At 36.4% G+C, this 24,757-nt stretch overlaps 1 protein-coding gene across 1 annotated transcript; it reads right to left on the reverse strand.

Annotated features, from left to right (window-relative positions):
- Window positions 1-868: 868 nt before the first annotated feature.
- On the reverse strand, window positions 869-23,115 carry LOC141328800 (uncharacterized). The gene is made up of 2 exons (XM_073835416.1): window positions 22,602-23,115; window positions 869-3,065 (listed from the first exon to the last, which is right to left on the reverse strand). The coding sequence occupies exons 1-2, from the start codon at window positions 22,978-22,980 to the stop codon at window positions 1,744-1,746; spliced, it is 1,701 nt and encodes a 566-aa protein (XP_073691517.1). The 5' UTR covers window positions 22,981-23,115; the 3' UTR covers window positions 869-1,743.
- Window positions 23,116-24,757: the final 1,642 nt, after the last annotated feature.

Below are 24,757 nucleotides of genomic sequence, written 5' to 3' on the forward strand. Positions count from 1 at the left end.
TAATATAGCAATTCAAAATACTGTACAGTTTGTACAATTCATGCCTGATGTTGCCATCTAGGAACAGGGAAACCAAATCAAACAATATTTTACCATAATTTTACCCATTAAAGCGGTTATCTTTGCCATCATCGGAACAGTTGCCCCCCCCCCCAGAGATATTTGTCAGGAGCTTACAGCAGTAGCACTGCTTACAGTTAACCATTTCACAGGTTTTTACCGTAGTATTTTTACAGTTTTTTACTGTTAAATTCATGTTCATTTTTACAGTGTAGCTCAAACATTTTTGTATGTGACAGCGCACATTTAATGTTCTTTCCATTGACTTTGTATTGTGGGAAAACTCTTTCTGTCATTTCTAACAAAAACAGAACAATGTCTAAAAGTTGCTATGTGGCAAGATGTACAGTAAAGAAGCTAAAAAACTGCATTTTTATAAGCTGTCGACCTAAAAAAAAAATAAAGACAGAAAAGTAGAGTGCAAAGGGTCACATTACTAGAAAACCAAGCACGCTGGAGGGAAACTTTAATTGGTGACATTCATTCATTTCTGTTTAACCATGTAAAAGAATTATTTAATTACCTATGCAAACATGAGAGGCGGAGATATAAGGAGAAACTTTATTATATATCGAGAAATTGTACTGGTCTATGTCAGTGCTCCTTTTCCCTACCTTGCTTTTGTTGGAGAGTTCTCCAACCGAATGCACTAATGTGAAATACAAATGACAAATAGCCTGCAATAGAGACAACACATTTATTTAGGGTTAATTTAGGGTCAATAGCTTATAAAAACGTAGTTCTGCAAATACTGACTTTTTCTGACCTTACTAAGTCAACATTGAAGTACACAGAAAAAAAATACACATTTGAATTTATACAGTACATTTATTTGTGTAGCAGAGTGTTACATGTAAACAGAACAAGAAACTAATTTCTCAGAGAACTTGATCATATTTCGTACATAGTTTGATAGTTTTGAGAGAAAAAGTTCACATCCTAACGGTGTGTTCACACGGGGCGTAAGCATCAACGCTTAACGGAAGGCGTGGCTGACGTTTATGGTCATAGCAGCGTCAGCCAATGAAATGCTGCTCTTGAACAGGATGAATGTGATTGGCTGCCGCCTCACCACTGTATTTGCATAGAGCGATCTGATTGGCTGACGCGGCGCTTCACTGGCGTTGCTCGCGGCAGAAGTTGAAAATTTCTCAACTTCTGCCGCGAGCAACGCCAGTGAAGCGCCGCCGATGGATCCACAATTCTTTTCGGCAACGCTTGACGTCACCCATTCAAAGTCAATGGGAAGCGTTGACGCTTACGCCCCGTGTGAACACACCGTAAGAATTGAGCCATTTTGAGAATTGAGTTTTTGTTTTGAAATAATGCTTTCAAAACCTGTAGAAATATAGACATGAGGCATGAATTTTCTGGTGAGGCATCTCTTTAGTGTGAATTCTCATCTATCAATGTCAGAAAGATCAGCCCCCTTAGCGTTCATGTAAACACTACATTCAGATTGATCAATCGGAATTTGTTTAGTCCAAACCTTCTCAATTTCGGTTTGTGTTCAATGAGTGTTTGCATGCACTCTCAATCATATAATTGGATATAAAGGAATAATCCACGCTCTTCAATGCTTGCCTATAGAACAGCCACATTCTCAGCACACACCTACTTCCACTACATTCTCCGTTGCAAGATGAATCACTTGATGTATTCCTCAATGTAATGTAATGTAAACTAATCCACACTGAGATTCATCCCAGTATGAATTAACATGTGAGCCTCAACGTATCTTTTACGTGTGAAAGATTTTCCACACTGGGAGCAGACGAAAGGCCTTTCTGAAGAGTGAGTTACCAAATGATCCTTAAGTTGTCCTCTGTGTATAAAACTCTTTCCACATTGACAGCAGCTGAAAGGCTTTACTCCGGTGTGAATTAACATGTGCTTCTTAAGGTTTGTTTTACGAGTGAAAGTGTTTCCGCACTGAGAGCAGCTGAAAGCCTTTTCTAAAGTGTGAGTTATCAAATGGTCCTTAAGGTGAGCTTTTTTTGTAAAACTCTTTTCACACTGAGAACAGCTGAAAGGCCTTATCCCAGTATGAATGAACATGTGAGCCTCCAGGTATTTTTTCCGTGTGTAAGATTTTCCACACTGAGAGCAGACGAAAGACTTTTCAGAAGTGTGAGTTACCAAATGATCCTTAAGTTGTCCTTTGTGTTTAAAACTCCTTCCACACTGAGAGCAGCTGAAAGGCTTTATTTCAGTGTGAATTAACATGTGCTTCTTAAGGCTTGCTTCACGTTTGAAAGAGTTTCCACACTGGGAGCAGCTGAAAGCCTTTTCCAAAGTGTGAGTTAGCAAATGATCCTTAAGTTGCTTTTTATTTGTAAAGCTCTTTCCACACTGAGAGCAGCTGAAAGCCTTTATTCCAGCATGAATTAACATGTGAGCCTTAAGGCTTGTTTTCCGTGTGTAAGATTTTCCACACTCAGAGCAGACGAAAGGCTTTTCTGAAGAGTGAGTTACCAAATGATCCTTAAGGTGAACTTTCTTTGTAAAACTCTTTCCACACTGAGAGCAGCTGAAAGCCTTTATTCCGGCATGAATTAACATGTGAGTTTTAAGGTTCCCTTTACGTTTGAAAGTGTTTCCACAGTGAAAGCAGCTGAAAGGCTTTTCTGAAGAGTGAGTTACCAAATGATCCTGAAGTTGCCCTTTTCTGGTAAAGCTCTTTCCACATTGAGAGCATGTAAAAGGCTTTAGTCCAGCATGAATTAACATGTGATTCTTAAGGTTTGCACTATACCTGAAAGAGTTTCCGCACTGAAAACAACTGTAAGGCTTTTCTCCAGTATGAATTCTCATGTGTTTCGTAAGGCTTCTTTTCTGTTTAAAAGTGTTTCCACACTGAGAGCAGCTGTGAGGCCTTTTGACTTTTGTTTTTTGAGTGCTGCAACTCGCTGACTTTTCTTGACTGGCATCATGATCTTTTTGATCCTGATGTTTCTCCTCCACCTCACCCAGATCTTGTCTTTCTTCTTTCACTTCAATCGGGCCTAAAATTAAAACATTAAAGAGTTAAAAATTAATTTAGAAAATAAAAGGAAAACATTTGTGTACAGATGAAACCATTGTCAAAACTGTGTCTGAAAAGGAAAGTGAAAACGAAAATGTTGCAAATGGTGATGAGCACCAAGTAAATGACAGAATCTCATTTTCTGCACTCTCATGAAATGTGTTCATTATAACTAACAGCAACCATAATGTGAATACTGTAAAAGGTTCACAGTGTTGTGTAAGAGAAGAACGTCTCAAGAATGTTTCCTGTTGTTGGTTAGATTGCATTGCAGAAACGTTTCCAAAATCTCCCCCTAACCTAAAGGGAACATTCTATTAACATTAAAAAAGCTTCCCTGGCTAACTAATAGGGAATGTTTTATTTATGTACCTAGAAGTTTCCCAGAATGTTCTCCTAACCTCTTCACTCTGATACAGCTTCTGTACTCCAGCACTCCCGTTTACCGGAGGCTGAATGTATCAAAAAGCACTCTTGTTTTAAACTATTGTTTAACCCTTTATCGGACTATATATTTATATAATTTTCAATGGCGTTTGCATGCTTTGAATGAGATTGTGTAAGCACATGGATTTGTTCCAGCCAATCAACAGATGTTAGTCTATGTCACAGATAGCGACACCATGGCATCTGATCAATCGGAAGTTGCCCGGGGCGTTTAAAAGTTCAGCGTGCTTCCGGAATGAGAAAATGCTGATTTACGCTCCTACCTACTCTTACAAAAATGGAAAAAGCATCAAAATGTACAATGGAACTAGGGTTGTTCCGATTCCGATACTAGTATCGGAAATGTCACCGATACCACAAAAAAATCTAGCATCGGAATCAGCGAGTACTTGAACCCACGTACCGATCCGATCCGATTTTCTTAAACAAGATATAAGTTATGCCCGCTAGCAAATCGGAAGCCAGTTCTTCTGCAGCGAAGAAGAAATACAAACGTGCTAGCAATATGTCCACTGTTTGGCAGTATCTCAGACTGGACCAACCAGCCAACGGCGACATGTCTCATATGTAGGGCTGATTTCCGTGATGTGGAAAACACGGACGGAATCCAGTCATAAAATGGAATTTACAGTTTAACGCGGAATGTCACGGAATTTGTCAAAGTTTGATGCATTATTCAAAGGTAGGTCATTACACTTAAATCAATGATATGGACTAAAATGAAGCCGCAAACCGACTTTTTAAATATGAGTTATGAGTTTTTAGGGCTGCACGATATATCGAAAAATGATCGTTATCGCGATGACAGTATACGCGATATTGGTATAGCAGAGAGTTGCGATAAATGACATTTAATTGGTTTCATTTCTTTACAAAACTTTTCACAGACTGCTGTGAGCTGATGCAGTGACAGGTTCGCTGTTCTCTCCAACATTACAACCATTTAAACTTAATATTTATAATATTACCTTTAATGAAGATGTGAGATATTAGCCGTCAATCACTCTGTTTGCTCCGCTCAACTGGAAAACCGCCGTTTTTTTTTTTTTTTTTCTTCAACCAAAATCTGTTCCGGATCTGCACAAACTGCATTGCAATTAGGGGTGTGTTATATGACCGGGGTTAAATTGGTTTTGTTTTTGATATTCGTGACACATTCAGCGATAAACACCAATAACTTTAAAACGACTTGCCCTAAAAAAGTCTAAACGGTGTGATAGCCAAAAGGGCATAGCTGATCATGTTTCACAGCCTTCATTTTCAGTATTTTCGCTCTGTATAATGAGCACTGCCCCGCACAAGCCGTCGCAATGTGCATTAAGCCGGGAGAGCTCGCTCTCAGCGGAGCGTTCAGTAAGGGACCGTGGGGAAAGTGCAAGTTTTCTTCGTTTTTTTTTTTTTTTTTTTTTTTTTGCTGTAGCTCAGTGAGCGTTGTTTTTGTGATAGCTTATTTGTAAAGCCTTTCATGCATGGTACAGATGCTATAAATTGTATTATATTGTAAAATAACAAATATATCAACATAAATAACCATTTAAAATGAATTATTATATCATTAAATGGCAACTTTACACATACATATGGAGACAAATTTACATTTTGCCTGCCAAACATGTACTGCACAGGTCAAGGAGTCAGTACAGAATAATTTAGAATATCCAGAGAACAGTGTAAGTAATACAAGGATGAAGTATAATAAGTTCATACAATCAGCTATTTTTTATGTTTGCCTATATTGCTAACAGGTTTCTGCACATATGTAACTATTGTTATTGTTCCTACAATGTGTTTTATTAATCATATATATATATATATATATATATATATATTGTCAGCTGTGGCTTTATGTCCCATTTTACTCCTTTGTTGCATGGTTTCCACATACATGGACAGGTTAATCATTTTTTAATGGAACTGAATTTTATGAAAATGGAATTCAATTTTAGCGTCATGTTAAAATTATAAAAAAAATCATAAAATAATTTAGATAATGTTTTCCATAATTCATGCATGAAAGGGTTAAAGGGCCTATAGACATGAGACCACTGTCAATCAATAGAAGGGGACAGGAGATTAGGGAATTGCATGTCCAAAATTAACATTCTTTTTCAAAAAACTTTCATCAGCAGGATCATAGAGACATGAGACCAGTGTCAATCAATACAGGGGGACAGTGGACATTTTTCACATCCTTCCAATTTACCCCCACTGGTAGAAAAGGGAATTGCATGTCCAAAATTAACTTTCTTTTTGTAATAACTTTTTACAACAGGAAGATAGAGACATGAGACCAGTGTCAATCAATAGAGGGGGACAGTGGACATTTTTCACATCCTTCCAATTTACCCCCACTGGTAGAAAAGGGAATTGCATGTCCAAAATTAACCTTCTTTTTGTAATAACTTTTTACAGCAGGACGATAGAGACATGAGACCAGTGTCAATCAATAGAGGGGGACAGTGGACATTTTTCACAACCTTCCAATTTATCCCTACTGGGAAAAAAAAGGGAATTTCATGTCCAAAATTAACCTTCTTTTTGTAATAACCTTTTACAACAAGAAGATAGAGACATGACTCCAGTGTCAATCAATAGAAGGGGACAGTGGACATTTTTCACAACCTGACAATTTACCCCTACTGGTAGAAAAGGGAATTGCATGTGCAAGATTAACTTTCTTTTTGTAATAACTTTTTACAGCAGGAAGATTGACACTGGTCACATGTCTCTATCAATAGAGGGGGACAGTGGACATTTTTCACAACCTTCCAATTTACCCCTACTGGTAGAAAATGGAATTGCATGTCCAAAATTAACCTTCTTTTTATAATAACCTTTTACAACAGGAAGATAGAGACATCAGACCAGTGTCAATCAATAGAGGGGGACAGTGGACATTTTTCACATCCTTCCAATTTACCCCCACTGGTAGAAAAGGGAATTGCATGTCCAAAATTAACCTTCTTTTTGTAATAACTTTTTACAACAGGAAGATAGAGACATGAGACCAGTGTCAATAAATAGAGGGGGGCAGTGGACATTTTTCACAACCTTCCAATTTACCCCTACTGGTAGAAAAGCGAATTGCATGTCCAAAATTAACCTTCTTTTTGTAATAACTTTTTACAGCAGGACGATAGAGACATGAGACCAGTGTCAATCAATAGAGGGGGACAGTGGACATTTTTCACAACCTTCCAATTTATCCCTACTGGAAAAAAAGGGAATTTCATGTCCAAAATGAACCTTTATTTTGTAATAACTTTTTACAGCAGGAAGATAGAGACATGAGACCAGTGTCTATCAATAGAAGGGGACAGTGGACATTTTTCACAACCTGACAATTTACCCCTACTGGTAGAAAAGGGAATTGCATGTCCAAAATTAACTTTCTTTTTGTAATAACTTTTTACAGCAGGAAGATTGACACTGGTCACATGTCTCTATCAATAGAAGGGGACAATGGACATTTTTCACAACCTTCCAATTTACCCCTACTGGTAGAAAAGGGAATTGCATGTCCAAAATTAACCTTCTTTTTGTAATAACTTTTTACAGCAGGAAGATAGAGACATTAGATCAGGGTTAATCAATAGAATTGGACAGTGGACATTTTTCACAACCTTCCATTTTACCCCTACTGCTAGAAAAGGGAATTGCACGTCCAAAATTAACATTCATTTTGTAATAACTTTTTACAACAGGAAGATAGAGACATGAGACCAGTGTCAATCAATAGAGGGGGACAGTGGGCATTTTTCACAGCCTTCCTTTTACCCCTACTGCTAGAAAAAGGAATTGCATGTCCAAAATGAACCTTTATTTTGTAATAACTTTTGTCAGCAGGATCATAGAGACATGACTCCAGTGTCAATCAATAGAAGGGGACAGTGGACATTTTTCGCAACCTTACAATTTACCCCTACTGGTAGAAAAGGGAATTGCATGTCCAAAATGAACTTTCTTTTTGTAATAACTTTTTACAGCAGGAAGATAGAGACATGAGACCAGTGTCAATCAATAGAAGGGGAGAGTGGACATTTTTCATAACCTTCCAATTTACCCCTACTGGTAGAAAAGGGAATTGCATATCCAAAATTAACCCTTTTTTTGTAATAACTTTTGTCAGCAAGATCATAGAGACATGGGACCAGTGTCAATCAAAAGAGGGGGACAGTGGCCATCTTTCACAACCTTCCAATTTACCCCCACTGGTAGAAAAGGGAATTAGATGTCCAAAATTAACCTTCTTTTTGTAATAACTTTTTACGACAGGAAGATAGAGACATGAGACTAGTGTCAATCAATAAAGGGGCACAGTGGACATTTTTCACATCCTTCCAATTTACCACCACTGGTAGAAAAGGGAATTACATGTCCAAAATTAACCTTCTTTTTGTAATAACTTTTTACGACAGGAAGATAGAGACATGAGACCAGTGTCAGTAAATAGAGGAGGACAATGGACATTTTTCACATCCTTCCAATTTACCCCCACTGGTAGAAAAGGGAATTACATGTCCAAAATTAACCTTCTTTTTGTAATAACTTTTTACGACAGGAAGATAGAGATATGAGACCAGTGTCAATCAATAGAGGGGACCAGTGGACATTTTTCACAACCTTCCAATTTACCCCCACTGGTAGAAAAGGGAATTACATGTCCAAAATTAACCTTCTTTTTGTAATAACTTTTTACGACAGGAAGATAGAGACATGAGACCAGTGTCAATCAATAGAGGGGGACAGTGGACATTTTTCACATCCTTCCAATTTACCCCCACTGGTAGAAAAGGGAATTACATGTCCAAAATTAACCTTCTTTTTGTAATAACTTTTTACGACAGGAAGATAGAGACATGAGACCAGTGTCAATCAATAGAGGGGACCAGTGGACATTTTTCACAACCTTCCAAGTTATCCCTACTGGTAGAAAAGGGAATTGCACATCCAAAATTAACCCTTTTTTTGTAATAACTTTTTACAGCAGGAAGATAGAGACATGACTCCAGTTTCAATCAATAGAGGGGGACAGTGGGCATTTTTCACATCCTTCCAATTTACCCCCACTGGTAGAAAAGGGAATTACATGTCCAAAATTAACCTTCTTTTTGTAATAACTTTTTACGACAGGAAGATAGAGACATGAGACCAGTGTCAATCAATAGAGGGGACCAGTGGACATTTTTCACAACCTTCCAATTTACCCCCACTGGTAGAAAAGGGAATTACATGTCCAAAATTAACTTTCTTTTTGTAATAATTTTTTACGACAGGAAGATAGAGACATGAGACCAGTGTCAATAAATAGAGGGGGACAGTGGACATTTTTCACATCCTTCCAATTTACCCCCACTGGTAGAAAAGGGAATTACATGTCCAAAATTAACCTTCTTTTTGTAATAACTTTTTACGACAGGAAGATAGAGACATGAGACCAGTGTCAATCAATAGAGGAGGACAGTGGACATTTTTCACATCCTTCCAATTTACCCCCACTGGTAGAAAAGGGAATTGCATGTCCAAAATGAACCTTCATTTTGTAATAACTTTTTACAACAGGAAGATAGAGACATGACTCCAGTGTCAATCAATAGAGGGGGACAGTGGACATTTTTCACAACCTTCCAATTTACCCCTACTGGTAGAAAATGGAATTGGACGTCCAAAATTAACTTCCTTTTTGTAATAACTTTTTACAGCAGGAAGATAGAGACATGAGATCAGGGTTAATCAGTAGAATTAGACAGTGGCCATTTTTCACAACCTTCCAATTTACCCCTACTGGCAGAAAAGGGAATTGCATGTCCAAAATGAACCTTCATTTTGTAATAACTTTTTACAACAGGAAGATAGAGACATGACTCCAGTGTCAATCAATAGAGGGGGACAGTGGACATTTTTCACAACCTTCCAATTTACCCCTACTGGTAGAAAAGGGAATGGCACGTCCAAAATTAACTTCCTTTTTGTAATAACTTTTTACAACAGGAAGATAGAGACATGAGACCAGTGTCAATCAATAGAGGGGACCAGTGGACATTTTTCACAACCTTCCAAGTTATCCCTACTGGTAGAAAAGGGAATTGCACATCCAAAATTAACCCTTTTTTTGTAATAACTTTTTACAGCAGGAAGATAGAGACATGACTCCAGTTTCAATCAATAGAGGGGGACAGTGGGCATTTTTCACATCCTTCCAATTTACCCCCACTTGTAGAAAAGGGAATTACATGTCCAAATTTAACCTTCTTTTTGTAATAACTTTTTACGACAGGAAGATAGAGACATGAGACCAGTATCAATAAATAGAGGGGGACAGTGGACTTTTTTCACATCCTTCCAATTTACCCCCACTGGTAGAAAAGGGAATTACATGTCCAAAATTAACCTTCTTTTTGTAATAACTTTTTACGACAGGAAGATAGAGACATGAGACCAGTGTCAATCAATAGAGGGGACCAGTGGACATTTTTCACAACCTTCCAATTTACCCCCACTGGTAGAAAAGGGAATTACATGTCCAAAATTAACTTTCTTTTTGTAATAATTTTTTACGACAGGAAGATAGAGACATGAGACCAGTGTCAATAAATAGAGGGGGACAGTGGACATTTTTCACATCCTTCCAATTTACCCCCACTGGTAGAAAAGGGAATTACATGTCCAAAATTAACCTTCTTTTTGTAATAACTTTTTACGACAGGAAGATAGAGACATGAGACCAGTGTCAATCAATAGAGGAGGACAGTGGACATTTTTCACATCCTTCCAATTTACCCCCACTGGTAGAAAAGGGAATTGCATGTCCAAAATGAACCTTCATTTTGTAATAACTTTTTACAACAGGAAGATAGAGACATGACTCCAGTGTCAATCAATAGAGGGGGACAGTGGACATTTTTCACAACCTTCCAATTTACCCCTACTGGTAGAAAATGGAATTGGACGTCCAAAATTAACTTCCTTTTTGTAATAACTTTTTACAGCAGGAAGATAGAGACATGACTCCAGTGTCAATCAATAGAGGGGGACAGTGGACATTTTTCACAACCTTCCAATTTACCCCTACTGGTAGAAAAGGGAATGGCACGTCCAAAATTAACTTCCTTTTTGTAATAACTTTTTACAACAGGAAGATAGAGACATGACTCCAGTGTCACTCAATAGAGGGGGACAGTGGACATTTTTCACAACCTTCCAATTTACCCCTACTGGTAGAAAATGGAATTGGACGTCCAAAATTAACTTCCTTTTTGTAATAACTTTTTACAACAGGAAGATAGAGACATGAGACCAGTGTCAATCAATAGAGGGGGACAGTGGGCATTTTTCACACCCTTCCATTTTACCCCTACTGGTAGAAAAGGTAATTGCATGTCCAAAATTAACCTTAATTTTGTAATAACTTTTGTCAGCAGCATCATTGAGACATGTGACCAGTGTCAATCAATAGAGGGGGACAGTGGACATTTTTCACAACCTTCCAATTTACCCCTACTGTTAGAAAAGGGAATTACATGTCCAAAATTAACTTTCTTTTTGTAATAACTTTTTACAGCAGGAAGATTGACACTGGTCACATGTCTCAATCAATAGAGGGGGACAGTGGACATTTTTCACAACCTTCCAATTTACCCCTACTGGTAGAAAAGGGAATTGCACGTTCAAAATTAACTTCCTTTTTGTAATAACTTTTTACAACAGGAAGATAGAGACATGACTCCAGTGTCAATCAATAGAGGGGGACAGTGGACATTTTTCACAACCTTCCAATTTACCCCTACTGGTAGAAAATGGAATTGGACGTCCAAAATTAACTTCCTTTTTGTAATAACTTTTTACAACAGGAAGATAGAGACATGAGACCAGTGTCAATCAATAGAGGGGGACAGTGGGCATTTTTCACACCCTTCCATTTTACCCCTACTGGTAGAAAAGGGAATTGCATGTCCAAAATTAACCTTCTTTTTGTAATAACTTTTTACAGTAGGAAGATACAGACATGAGACCAGGGTTAATCAATAGAGGGGGACAGTGGGCATTTTTCACAACCTTCCAATTTACCCCTACTGCTAGAAAAATGAATTGCATGTCCAAAATGAACCTTCATTTTGTAATAACTTTTGTCAGCAGGATCATAGAGACATGACTCCAGTGTCAATCAATAGAAGGGGACAGTGGACATTTCTCACAACCTTACAATTTATCCCTACTGGTAGAAAAGGGAATTGCATGTCCAAAAAGAACTTTCTTTTTGTAATAACTTTTTACAGCAGGAAGATAGAGACATGAGACCAGTGTCAATCAATAGAAGGGGAGAGTGGACATTTTTCACAACCTTCCAATTTAGCCCCAAAGGTAGAAAAGGGAATTACATGTCCAAAATGAACTTTCTTTTTGTAATAACTTTTTACAGCAGGAAGATAGAGACATGAGACCAGTGTCAATCAATAGAAGGGGAGAGTGGACATTTTTCACAACCTTCCAATTTACCCCTACTGGTAGAAAAGGGAATTGCATGTCCAAAAGTAACCTTCTTTTTGTAATAACTTTTTACAGCAAGAAGATAAAAACATTAAACCAGTGTCATTCAATGGAGGGGGACAGTGGGCATTTTTCACAACCTCTCTTTTTACCCCAAGTGGCTGATTAGGAAATTGAATGTCCGAAATCAATCTTCTTTTTGTAATAACTTTCTTCAGCAGGAAGTCATAGACATGAAATCAGTGTCACTCAACAGAGGGGGGCAGTGGACATTTCTCACAACAATTAATTTTACTAGTGGCTGATTAGGGAATTGCATCTCCAAAATGAATAATATTTTTGTAATAGCTTTTTCCATCGGGTAGATATAGATATAAGAACTGTGTTATAACGTAGGGGAGGAGAGTGCACAACTTTCAAAACCTTTCTTTTTACCCTAGTGGCTGATTAGGGAATTGCCATGTGTTTTGCCAATATGTTTTGACATTTTTAGTAAGTAAATTAAAAGTTGATACCATCTCAGCACTTTTTCAGGATATTCTAATTGTTTTTTTTTTAAATGCACCTGTATATAAAATAAATCTGAGTGTATAGTTATAAGTCTAAATATATAAATGTAAATCTGAATATATAGTTTTAAGTCTGAATATATAGTTAGAGTGGTGTGAAAAAGTGTTGGCCCTTTCTGTTTTTGTTTTTTTTTCTGAAGTTTTTTGTTATGGAGGGAAAACAAAATCCAAACCCACATGGCCCTGTGTGAAAAAGTGTTTGCCCTCTAAACCTAATAACTGGTTGGGCCACCCTTAGCAACAACAACTGCAATCAAGCGTTTGCGATAACTTGCAAAGAGTCTGTTACAGCGCTGTGCAGGAATTTTGGCCACTGATCTTGCCAGAATTGTTGCAATTCAGCCACATTGGAGGGTTTTTGAGCATGAACCGCCTTTTTAAGGTCATGCCACAGCATCTCAATAAGGTTCAGATCAGGACTTTGACTAGGCCACTCCAAAGTCTTCTTTTTGTTTTTCTTCAGCCATTCAGAGGTGGATTTGCTGGTGTGTTTTGGATTATTGTCCTGCTGCAGAACCCAAGCCTTCAGCTTGAGGTCACGAACAGATGGCCGGACATTTACCTTCAGGATTTGGTAGACAGCAGAATTCATGATTCCATTTATCACAGCAAGTCTTCCAGCTCCAGAAGCAGCAAAACAGCCCCAGACCATCACACTACCACCACCATATTTTACTGTTGGTATGATGGTTCTTTTTCTAAAATGCCGAGTTACTTTTACACCAGATGTAATGGAACACACACCTTTCAAAATTTTAAACTTTTTTCACGTCAATCCACAGAGTATGTTCCCAAAAGCCTTGGGGATCATCAAGATGTTTTCTGGCAAAACTGAGATGAGCCTTTATGTTCTTTTTGTTCAGCAGCGGTTTTTGTCTTGGAACTCTGCCATGTCGGCCATTTTTGCCCAGTCTCTTCCTTATGGTGGAGTCATGAACACTGACCTTAACTGAGGCAAGAGAGGCCTGCAGTTCTTTAGATGTTGTTGTGGAGTCTTTTGTGACCTCTTGGATGAGTCGTCGCTGTGCTTTTGGGGTAATTTTGGTCGGCCGGCCACTTCTGGGAAGGTTCACCACTGTTCCATGTTTTCGCCATTTGTGCATAATGGCTCTCACTGTGGTTCGCTGGAGTCCCAAAGCTTTAGAAATGGCTTTATCACCTTTTCCAGACTGATAGATCTCAGTTACTTTTTCATTTGTTCCTATAGTTCTTCGGATCTCAACATGATGTATAGCTTTTGAGGATCTTTTGATCTACTTCACTTTGTCAGGCAGGTCCTATTAAAGTGATTTTCATGATTGCGAACAGGTGTGGCAATAATCAGGCCTGGGTTTGGCTAGAGAAACTGAACTCAGGTGTGATAAACCACAGTTATGTTTTAACGGGGGGCCATGTGGGTTTAAGTTTTGTTTTCCCTTCATAAAAAAACTTAATTTAAAAACTTCATGTTGTGTCTACTTGTGTTATCTTTAATTTTTAAATTTGTTTAATGAACTGAAACATTAAAGTGTGACAAACATGCAAAAAAATAAATAAATAAATCAGGAAGGGGACCAACACTTTTTCACACCACTGTATAAGTCTGAATATATAAATGTAAATCTGAATGTAATAAAGTTATAAGTCTGAATATATAAATGTAAATTGTTAATATATAGTTAAATTGTTAATATATACTTATATAAAAGTAAATCTGAATATAGTTATAAATTTGAATATATAGCTATAAGTCTGAATATAAGTAAATCTAAATGTGTACATATTTAAATGTGAATTGTGAATGCACAACTTTAAATATATAAATGTAAATCATAAAAATAAAAGTCGATTTGAATATAAAGTTAAAAGTCTCAAAAAACAGAAGTAAATCAGTTTAAATAATTTAATGTTTAAATACAGTTGTGTATTTTTTCATAGGTTTACATATCCCTGCAGATTATGCAAAATGTTAATATTTAAAAAAAAAAATATTTATTTTTATTTTTAAGTTGTTTTTTTTATCAATACTGCCCTGAATAAGCTATTTTATACAACAGATGTTAAATATACTCCACAAGACAAATTAATAACTGATTTTATGACCCCATTCCAAAGTTTGCATACCCTCCTGGATGATTCACAATTGTTTTTGTGTTTTGTAATCATTTTTTATGAGTTCTTTGTTGGCCCTAAGCAGTTCTGCTGCCTGTTGTTCTTCAGAAAAAATCCTCTAGCTCCTGCACATTCTTTGGTTTTCCAGCAGCATCTGCAAATTTGAACCCTTTCCGAAAGTAAATGAATGATCCAGCTTTTTACACTGAGAACAATTGAGGGACTCATACATAACTATTACAAAGAATGAACACATTAACTGATGCTCAAGAAAGTAACACAATGCATTAAGAGCCAGGTAGTGTAAACTTTTCGAATGGGATGATCAGGGTAAATTGTACTTATATTGTCTTCTAGGAGACATTTATGTAGCTTCTGAAGTGCAATATTAAATGGAAGAAAAAAAAATTACACACATTAATATTCAGGTTTTAAACTATATATATAGTTAAAAAGGGGGGGAGGGGGGGGGTTCCTCTAGTTCACGTTGGCCACAATTATTGGCACCCCTAGAAATTTGTCTAAGTAAAATATCTCTTTGAAGTGTATTCCAGCCATGACTTTCTGTTCCACAGGATTATAAATATGTGAAACACAAAGGCCAAATGCCATTAATCATCCATCACAAGGAGTAAAACCAAAGAATGTAATTCTGGTGTGAAACAGTTTGTTGAGCTTCACAAAATAGAAAGGGGCTGTAAGAAAAGAGCTAAAGCATTGAAAATTCACATTCCCACCATCAGGGCAATAATTAAGAAGTTCTAATCAACTAAAGATGTTACTAATCTGCCTAGAAGAGGATGTGTGTCTATATCATCCTAATGCACTATATAAAGGAGAGTTTGAGTGTCCAAATACTTTCCAAGGATCACAGCTTGAGAATTGCAGAGAATTGTTGAGTCTTGGGGTCAGAAAGCCTAAAATAAAATTATCAAACAGCCTGTACATCAGCACATGTTGTTAAAGTGGGTTTCAAGAAAAATCCTCCTCTCTCATCCAAAAACAAACTCAACACTTGTCAGACATGATTGGAACTTCAAACAGGTCTTCTATGGTCAAATGAAACTAAAGCTAGCTAAGACAGGGATTAAAAAAGTACCCCATGTCCACGGTTAAAAATACTACTGGATCTTTAATGTTGTGGGCCTATTTTTCTGCCAGAGGTCCTGGACATCCTGTTTAGGTACATGGCTTCATGGATTCAATCAAAGGAAAATGAAAAGTTGTGAAAAATGGCCACTGTCCCCCTCTGTTCATTGACACTGGTGTCATGTCTCTAATTTTCTGCTGAAGTAAGTTATTACAAAAAGGTTAATTTTGGACATGCAATTCCCTGATCAGCTACTAAGGAAAAATTAAAGGTTTTGAAAGTTGCACACTCTCCTCCCCTACTGTCATGGATCAGGCAGGAACACACGAACAACGACGTAATAAAAAGACGTGCATTTAATAAATCCAATGGGAAACAGGCAGACACAGGAACACAGAGTGGTAACATTAAAGACCGACCGCATTGAGGGGAAAACACACACACTAAATAGACAGACTGATTACACATCCAGGTGTAGACAATGAGGGAGAAACCAAAAACACTCTGAACTGCGGGGGAGAATGGGAGAAACCAACATGAAAGTCTGGGGGTGTGACACCTACGTTGTAACACTGTTTTTATATCTCTATCTAACCGATGGAAAAAGCTATTACAAAAATAATATTCATTTTGGAGATGCAATTCCTTAATCAGCCACTAGTAAAATGAAATGTTGTGAAAAATGTCCACTGTCCCCCTCTATTGATTGACTCTGGTCTCATGTCTCTATGCACCTGCTGATAAAAGTTATAACAAAAAGAAGGTTAATTTTGACATGCAATTCTCTAAACAGCCAGTAGAGGTAAATTGGAAGATTGTGAAAAATGCCCACTGTCGCCCTCTATTTATTAACCCTGGTCTCATGTCTCTATCGTCCTGCTGTAAAAAGTTATTACAAAAAGGAGGTTAATTTTGGACATGCAATTCCCTTTTCTACCAGTAGAGGTAAACTGGAAGGTTGTGAAAAATGCCGACTGTCCCCTTCTATTGATTAAACCTGGTCTCATGTCTGTATCTTCTTGCTATAAAAAGTTATTACAAAAAGAAGGTTACTTTTGGACATGCAATTCCCTTTTGTACCAGTAGAGGTAAATTGGAAGGTTGTGAAAAATGTCCACTGTCCCCCTCTATTGATAGAGACATGTGACTAGTGTCAATCTTCCTGCTGTAAAAAGTTATTACAAAAAGGAGGTTAATTTTGGACATGTAATTCCCTTTTCTACCAGTGGGGGTAAATTGGAAGGTTGTGAAAGATGGCCACTGTCCCCCTCTTTTGATTGACACTGGTCACATGTCTCTATGATCTTGCTGACAAAAGTTATTACAAAAAAAGGGTTAATTTTGGATGTGCAATTCTCTTTTCTACCAGTAGGGGTAAATTGGAGGGTTGTGAAAAATGCCCACTGTCCCCCTCTATTGATTGAAACTGGAGTCATGTCTCTATCTTCCTGCTGTAAAAAGTTATTACAAAAAAAGGGTTAATTTTGGATGTGCAATTCCCTTTTCTACCAGTAGGGGTAAATTGGAAGGTTGTGAAAAATGTCCACTGTCCCCCTCTATTGATTGACACTAGAGTCATGTATCTATCTTCCTGCTGTAAAAAGTTATTACAAAAAGAAAGTTAATTTTGGACATGCAATTCCCTTTTCTACCAGTAGGGGTAAATTGGAAGGTTGTGAAAAATGTCCACTGGTCCCCTCTATTGATTGACACTGGTCTCATGTCTCTATTTTCCTGTTGTAAAAAGTTATTACAAAAAGGAGGTTAATTTTGGACGTGCAATTCCCTTTTCTACCAGTGGGGGTAAATTGGAAGGTTGTGAAAAATGTCCACTCTCCCCTTCTATTGATTGACACTGGTCTCATGTCTCTATCTTCCTGTTGTAAAAAGTTATTACAAAAAGAAGGTTAATTTTGGACATGCAATTCGCTTTTCTACCAGTAGGGGTAAATTGGAAGGTTGTGAAAAATGTCCACTGCCCCCCTCTATTTATTGACACTGGTCTCATGTCTCTATCTTCCTGTTGTAAAAAGTTATTACAAAAAGAAGGTTAATTTTGGACATGCAATTCCCTTTTCTACCAGTGGGGGTAAATTGGAAGGATGTGAAAAATGTCCACTGTCCCCCTCTATTGATTGACACTGGTCTGATGTCTCTATCTTCCTGTTGTAAAAGGTTATTATAAAAAGAAGGTTAATTTTGGACATGCAATTCCATTTTCTACCAGTAGGGGTAAATTGGAAGGTTGTGAAAAATGTCCACTGTCCCCCTCTATTGATAGAGACATGTGACCAGTGTCAATCTTCCTGCTGTAAAAAGTTATTACAAAAAGAAAGTTAATCTTGCACATGCAATTCCCTTTTCTACCAGTAGGGGTAAATTGTCAGGTTGTGAAAAATGTCCACTGTCCCCTTCTATTGATTGACACTGGAGTCATGTCTCTATCTTCTTGTTGTAAAAGGTTATTACAAAAAGAAGGTTAATTTTGGACATGAAATTCCCTTTTTTTTCCCAGTAGGGATAAATTGGAAGGTTGTGAAAAATGTCCACTGTCCCCCTCTATTGATTGACACTGGTCTCATGTCTCTATCGTCCTGCTGTAAAAAGTTATTACAAAAAGAAGGTTAATTTTGGACATGCAATTCCCTTTTCTACCAGTGGGGGTAAATTGGAAGGATGTGAAAAATGTCCACTGTCCCCCTCTATTGATTGACACTGGTCTCATGTCTCTATCTTCCTGTTGTAAAAAGTTATTACAAAAAGAAAGTTAATTTTGGACATGCAATTCCCTTTTCTACCAGTGGGGGTAAATTGGAAGGATGTGAAAAATGTCCACTGTCCCCCTGTATTGATTGACACTGGTCTCATGTCTCTATGATCCTGCTGATGAAAGTTTTTTGAAAAAGAATGTTAATTTTGGACATGCAATTCCCTAATCTCCTGTCCCCTTCTATTGATTGACAGTGGTCTCATGTCTATAGGCCCTTTAACCCTTTCATGCATGAATTATGGAAAACATTATCTAAATTATTTTATGATTTTTTTCATAATTTTAACATGACGCTAAAATTGAATTCCATTTTCATAAAATTCAGTTCCATTAAAAAATGATTTACCTGTCCACGTATGTGGAAACCATGCAACAAAGGAGTAAAATGGGACATAAAGCCACAGCTGACAATATATATATATATATATATATATATATATATGATTAATAAAACACATTGTAGGAACAATAACAATTGTTACATATGTGCAGAAACCTGTTAGCAATATAGGCAAACATAAAAAATAGCTGATTGTATGAACTTATTATACTTTCATCCTTGTATTACTTACACTGTCCTCTGGATATTCTAAATTATTCTGTACTGACTCCTTGACCTGTGCTGTACATGTTTGGCAGGCAAAATGTAAATTTGTCTCCATATGTATGTGTAAAGTTGCCATTTAATGATATAATAATTCATTTTAAATGGTTATTTATGTTGATATATTTGTTATTTTACAATATAATACAATTTATAGCATCTGTACCATGCATGAAAGGCTTTACAAATAAGCTATCACAAAAACAACGCTCACTGAGCTACAGCAAAAAAAAAAAAAAAAAAAAAAAAAAAAAAAAAAAAACAAGAAAACTTGCACTTTCCCCACGGTCCCTTACTGAACGCTCCGCTGAGAGCGAGCTCTCCCGGCTTAATGCACATTGCGACGGCTTGTGCGGGGCAGTGCTCATTATACAGAGCGAAAATACTGAAAATGAAGGCTGTGAAACATGATCAGCTATGCCCTTTTGGCTATCACACCGTTTAGACTTTTTTAGGGCAAGTCGTTTTAAAGTTATTGGTGTTTATCGCTGAATGTGTCACGAATATCAAAAACAAAACCAATTTAACCCCGGTGTGATATGACGATTTTTTTTTAATGTGGACAGTTATAAGGTCTCCACAATCGGCTTTTGAAGAAACATGCTATATTTCGTCTTACAGCGCGCACATTCTGTTTATTCTGGCGCCTCAGTCTCAATATAGGCTACTGTACAACGCTGCATACATTCACATCAGATGATAACTCCGCGGCATAGTTCCACTCACACAGGGGTGTAATTTCCACTGGGGACACGCTTTGCAAAATCCCATTTGTTGTCCTCCCACTTTCAAATGGTTTTGTTAAAGTAATCTCTGTTATTGTAGAATGGACGCTCAGCACTGCTGAGAGTTTCGCGCGGTCGTTAAAACAAAACCGAAAGTAAAACACACACGCGCATTCAAATACAATTTTAATACCCCGCGGTTAGAGAGCTACTCCACAATGCGCGCAAATTAGGCTACATAAAATATCTATGCTGTTATTAATATGTGGGCTATATTAAGATTTGTAGCCGTCTATAACTCTGTATCATGCTTGAAAAAAATCGATCTCTATTTGCACTTTGAATATTGAAAGAGTAGTCTACTTTGATTATGGATGCATTTATTGTCTGCACGACTAAGAAAGAACTGTGTCCTTTATTTTTTGTTATTTATACTGTAGATTGTTTAAAAATGCAGAGGTTGTCTCTAATTTAAATGGCTGCCTATAATAGAGAAAATAAACTCCTTGTTCATGTACTCATACTTTCATTCATTCTTGTCCCTTGCTTAGGCAGTAAAATAAATATATTTTAAAAAGGCTTTCAGAATCAGCCCATTTTCTTATAAAACATCGGCAATCAGAATCGGCCATGAAGAATCAAGATTGGTGCATTACTAAAAATAAATTGGGTGCTCTTCATGTTTTTTGTTTTTTTTTGATGCTCCTAACATTTTGAAGTTTAATAGTAAACTTTTGTTTAATAGTATTTTTTTATTATTATTTAATTTGTTTATTAATATTTATTAATATTTTATAAAAAACATTTCATACATATTCGGGAGCCAATGTTGATTTTGCGACACTGTTACTGCTGAGAGATCCAGTGCTTTGAAAATTGAAAATGCCACACAATGAATAAGGTTGCTGCGAGATCTAGTGAGAATCTTTCAAATTCTGGCCAAAATTCTCTGTTATAAACAGGGCTGATGTACGTCAGAAAACCAGATTAATAATGCGAACTATACATTAAAAAAAAAGTATTACTGTCAAATGCATGTCATATAATAAAAATACACTAGTTCACTGTATATATCACTGTATGTTTGTTTTATTAAGGGATAAGTCTGAAGCACACCATAAAATCATTTATTAGTATTATCTACAGCTGTATATAAAATGACACACCCATCGGAATCGAAATCGGGAAGGAAAAAAGGGTATCTGAACATCTCTAAATGAAACTCACACATTATGTAGTTGAATAGTCGTGTTGTATATTGATATAGACGTTGTTTGAGTAGGATTTCTAGAAATTAGTGAATGATGTGGTATAAAAATGGTGTGATCATATTTGATCATACGCCCCATTCAGGTCGCCACAGAATGTCTATTTTTAGACATACGCCCTGTTCAGGTAATAGTATAGCGAGAGATAGGATGTCTGTTTTTTGTCCACTGAATATTGAACAGGCTCGTATAACATTATACAGTAACCCAGTGTCAAACTTAAACCATTTATTGAAATGATCAAGAAAAAAAGTGAAAAATGCATAATTCTAGTCAGTTTTAGTACCTATAGATTGGTGTTTATTATTTCTGCTAAAATAAGTTGTTCCACTGGTACTTTGTGCTATTTTTTTCACTTCTTATTATATATTTACAATTTATGTGAATATTATATGTTTTCAGTAGATCTGCACTTTTTTCTTTCACAAACAAATCAACATGGGCTTGATACTGACTCGCTTGATACTTGAAACATTTCTTTGCTTTTGCAGCTATCAACTCAACAATTCTCTGGATAGAGGTCAGTTTTTGTTGTGCCAGCTGACCCCATCGAGGGTTCTGACGAGGAAAGCAGCAATATTTTTAATTTCCTAATTAAATTATATAAGTTTTTTTTTGTGTGTGTGTATGTATGCAAATTGTTTTTAAATATAATATATACAATTCTATTCTATACATATTATATGTTTTATGTATTTATGCCTTATATTTAAAAAGTATACACATTTTTTTGGAGGAAAATATTACCATATACTGGCAAGGAACCATATATGGTCACTTCATTTAACCTAAAAAGTCTTTTAATGAGCTCCAATAACACTCTGGGGTTGTTGATTTTTTTTTTTTTTTAAATTTCCAAGTATTTCAATCAGTGCTCTATAAATGGTTAATCATTACAGATTTAAATGCATTAAATGAAACTGAATTATCCTTAAATACTACCATACTATTATTGAATACATATTATTAAAGCACCATATAACAATTAATTAAACAAAAAAATGTGTATATTTTATTTTTACAGACATTAAAAACGAATAATATTTATTTTACTTTAACTAGGATGACATTACATTCGTTTCTTACCACTGAATTAAAGATGATGTGCTTCCCTCTTTTGTTCACTAAACGTCAATGTCTTGTTAAAATCTCTTTCTCTTCAATCAGACGTTCCAAATCTCCCTGATATTACAATATTTACATTCGTGTATTGTGTATTATATTATAGGTAATTATTCATTAAAGAGATCAATCAATGAATGTCAGTCAGTAAAACGAAATGACCGTTATTTTTTAAATTATTCGAACGCGCGGCTTTATGTGGAAGAAGAGAAAGCGCGTGAAAATAACTACGTTCCAGGCGAATTGACTTCAAATAACGAGTCGGTTAAGTCACATTTCCTTAAGAATTATGACACGTGGATTTAAGACAGTAATAGAAGATGAATGGGGATTAAACACCAACCTCCTTCTTCCTCATGTTTTATTCTCCAGGATTCTGGTTCCTCTTGTTTTATTCTCCAGGATTCTGGTTCTTCCTGATTTATTATCCTGGTTTCTGGTTCCTCATGTTTTATTCTCCAGGTTTCTGGTTCCTCATGTTTTATTCTCCAGGATTCTGGTTCCTCATGTTTTATTCTCCAGGTTTCTGGTTCCTCATGTTTTATTCTCCAGGATTCTGGTTCCTCATGTTTTATTCTCCAGGATTCTGGTTCCTCATGTTTTATTCTCCAGGATTCTGATTCCTCCTGTTTTATTATCCTGGTTTCTGGATCCTCTTGTTTTATTCTCCAAGGTTCTGGTTCACTCGTGTCCTCCTCAATCTCCTCTTTAACAAACATCATCTTCACAGCAGCAGATCTCAGTTCAGCTGATTCCGCCTGATATTCCTACTTGCTTCAAAACGACTGAGAGGATGACAATTACAGGTATTTTCTATAAACAGAAACAACATTTGTGACAGTTTGTATTAAAACAGCATCTCGGCTTCCTCAGAGGTCTAATGGTGTTTATCAAACAAATATGTATTATAGTGCCACCCGCTGGACTGGAGTGTGAGGGAAATAATATGAGAGAAATACGAAAAGGCTGGTTCCTACTTTCTCTGATTCAAACAGCCCATATTTTCCATTCTAAGAATATCTCAAGGTATGTAGCCAGAACGTTATTCTTTGTTTTTGCTAATAGTGTTGAAGTTAAGCAGAGCTGACTTTGCCTAACTTTAAATATTTACGATTAAAAAAAAAACATGTCATATTTACATAAGACCATTTATTATTATATTAAATAAATACATTAAACAGTGTGGCAGGGTGATTGCATTCTTATGCATGTGTTACACAACAATCCTCATGTATCTTTTAAGGTTTGCAGATTGTGTGATTCTCATGTGAATCCTTAGATTATATGTGCTTTAGAAACTGTTTCCACACTTAGGCAGCCTGCAGATTTCTTGGCTTTTCAGAATCAGAATTAGCTTTATTCGCCAAGTGTGCACAGACACACAAGGAATAGCTGCTAGACTGAGTGAGATAAGTTTTAGAAAGGCCAAGGCCAATTATAACCTTTTTCATTATTTGCCTTTTTAGTACAAATAAACTTCTGAGGGTGAAGGTGTTTACACATTGTAGAAATGTGTTTTTGCATTAACTTTCAAGGCTTACGTCCATTGCTGCAGAATACCTTGGAGTTGTTAACTCATTACTTTATCCTTAAAAACTGTAGCCTATATCTCTGAAAATTGCACTGTTTCTGAGATTTTCTGATCTAAACTTCATCTTTACCTTCTTTGATTATTCTGAAGCAATGGACGTAAATGAAGCCTTGAAAGTTGATGCAAAAACACATTTATACAGGTGTCCCAATCTTTGAGCATCTTGGAACAGTTCACGTTAAAAGGACTCACCACACACAGAGAGATGGTCTAGTCTTGTCTAAGACAAACTTGATGTTCTCCTTAGATTGTTATAGGCCTATGCCTAAAGTCGAAGTGTTGTTCTTACACAGCTAATTATTTTACTTGAAAAATTATCATATTCATGTAAAGAAATGGGCTAAAGCTAACAATATGGTCTCTTGTCGCCATCTAGTGGCAGAATAATGTAACTAAAATAACTAAAATCATCATAATGAACACACACATCATGAAGTACTACTGTCATTTGTGACCCTGGACCACAAAACCAGTCATAAGGGTAAATTTTCTGAAATTGAGATGTATAAATCATCTGAAAACTAAATAAATGATCTTTCCATTGATGTATGGTTTGTTTGGATAGGACTTTATTTGGCCGTGATACACCTATTAGAAAATCGGGAATCTGAGGGTGCAAAAAAAGTCAAAATACTGAGAAAATCGCCTTTAAAGTTGTCCAAATGAAGTTCATAGCAATGCATATTACTGATCAAAAATTAAGTTTTGATACATTTAAGGAAGACAATTTACAAAATATCTTAATGGAACATGATCGTTACTAAATATCCTAAAGATGTTTTGCATAAAAGAAAAATCAATTATTTTGACCGATACAGTGTATTTTTGGCTATTGCTACAAACAGTCCTGTGCTACTTAAGACTGGTTTTGTGGTTCAGGGTCACATTTGTATAAAATATGTGACCCT

The sequence above is a fragment of the Garra rufa genome, chromosome 1 (assembly GCF_049309525.1).
Source record: "Garra rufa chromosome 1, GarRuf1.0, whole genome shotgun sequence".
Lineage (NCBI taxonomy): Eukaryota > Metazoa > Chordata > Actinopteri > Cypriniformes > Cyprinidae > Garra > Garra rufa.

Excerpts from the sequence above, each read along its gene's own strand:
- LOC141328800 (XM_073835416.1), bottom strand. The coding sequence starts at position 22,980 with ATGATGTTTGTTAAAGAGGAGATTGAGGAGGACACGAGTGAACCAGAA. Across the intron at positions 3,066-22,601 it reads AAAACATGAGGAAGAAGGAG|GCCCGATTGAAGTGAAAGAA; the intron begins GTTGGTGTTTAA and ends TTTTAATTTTAG.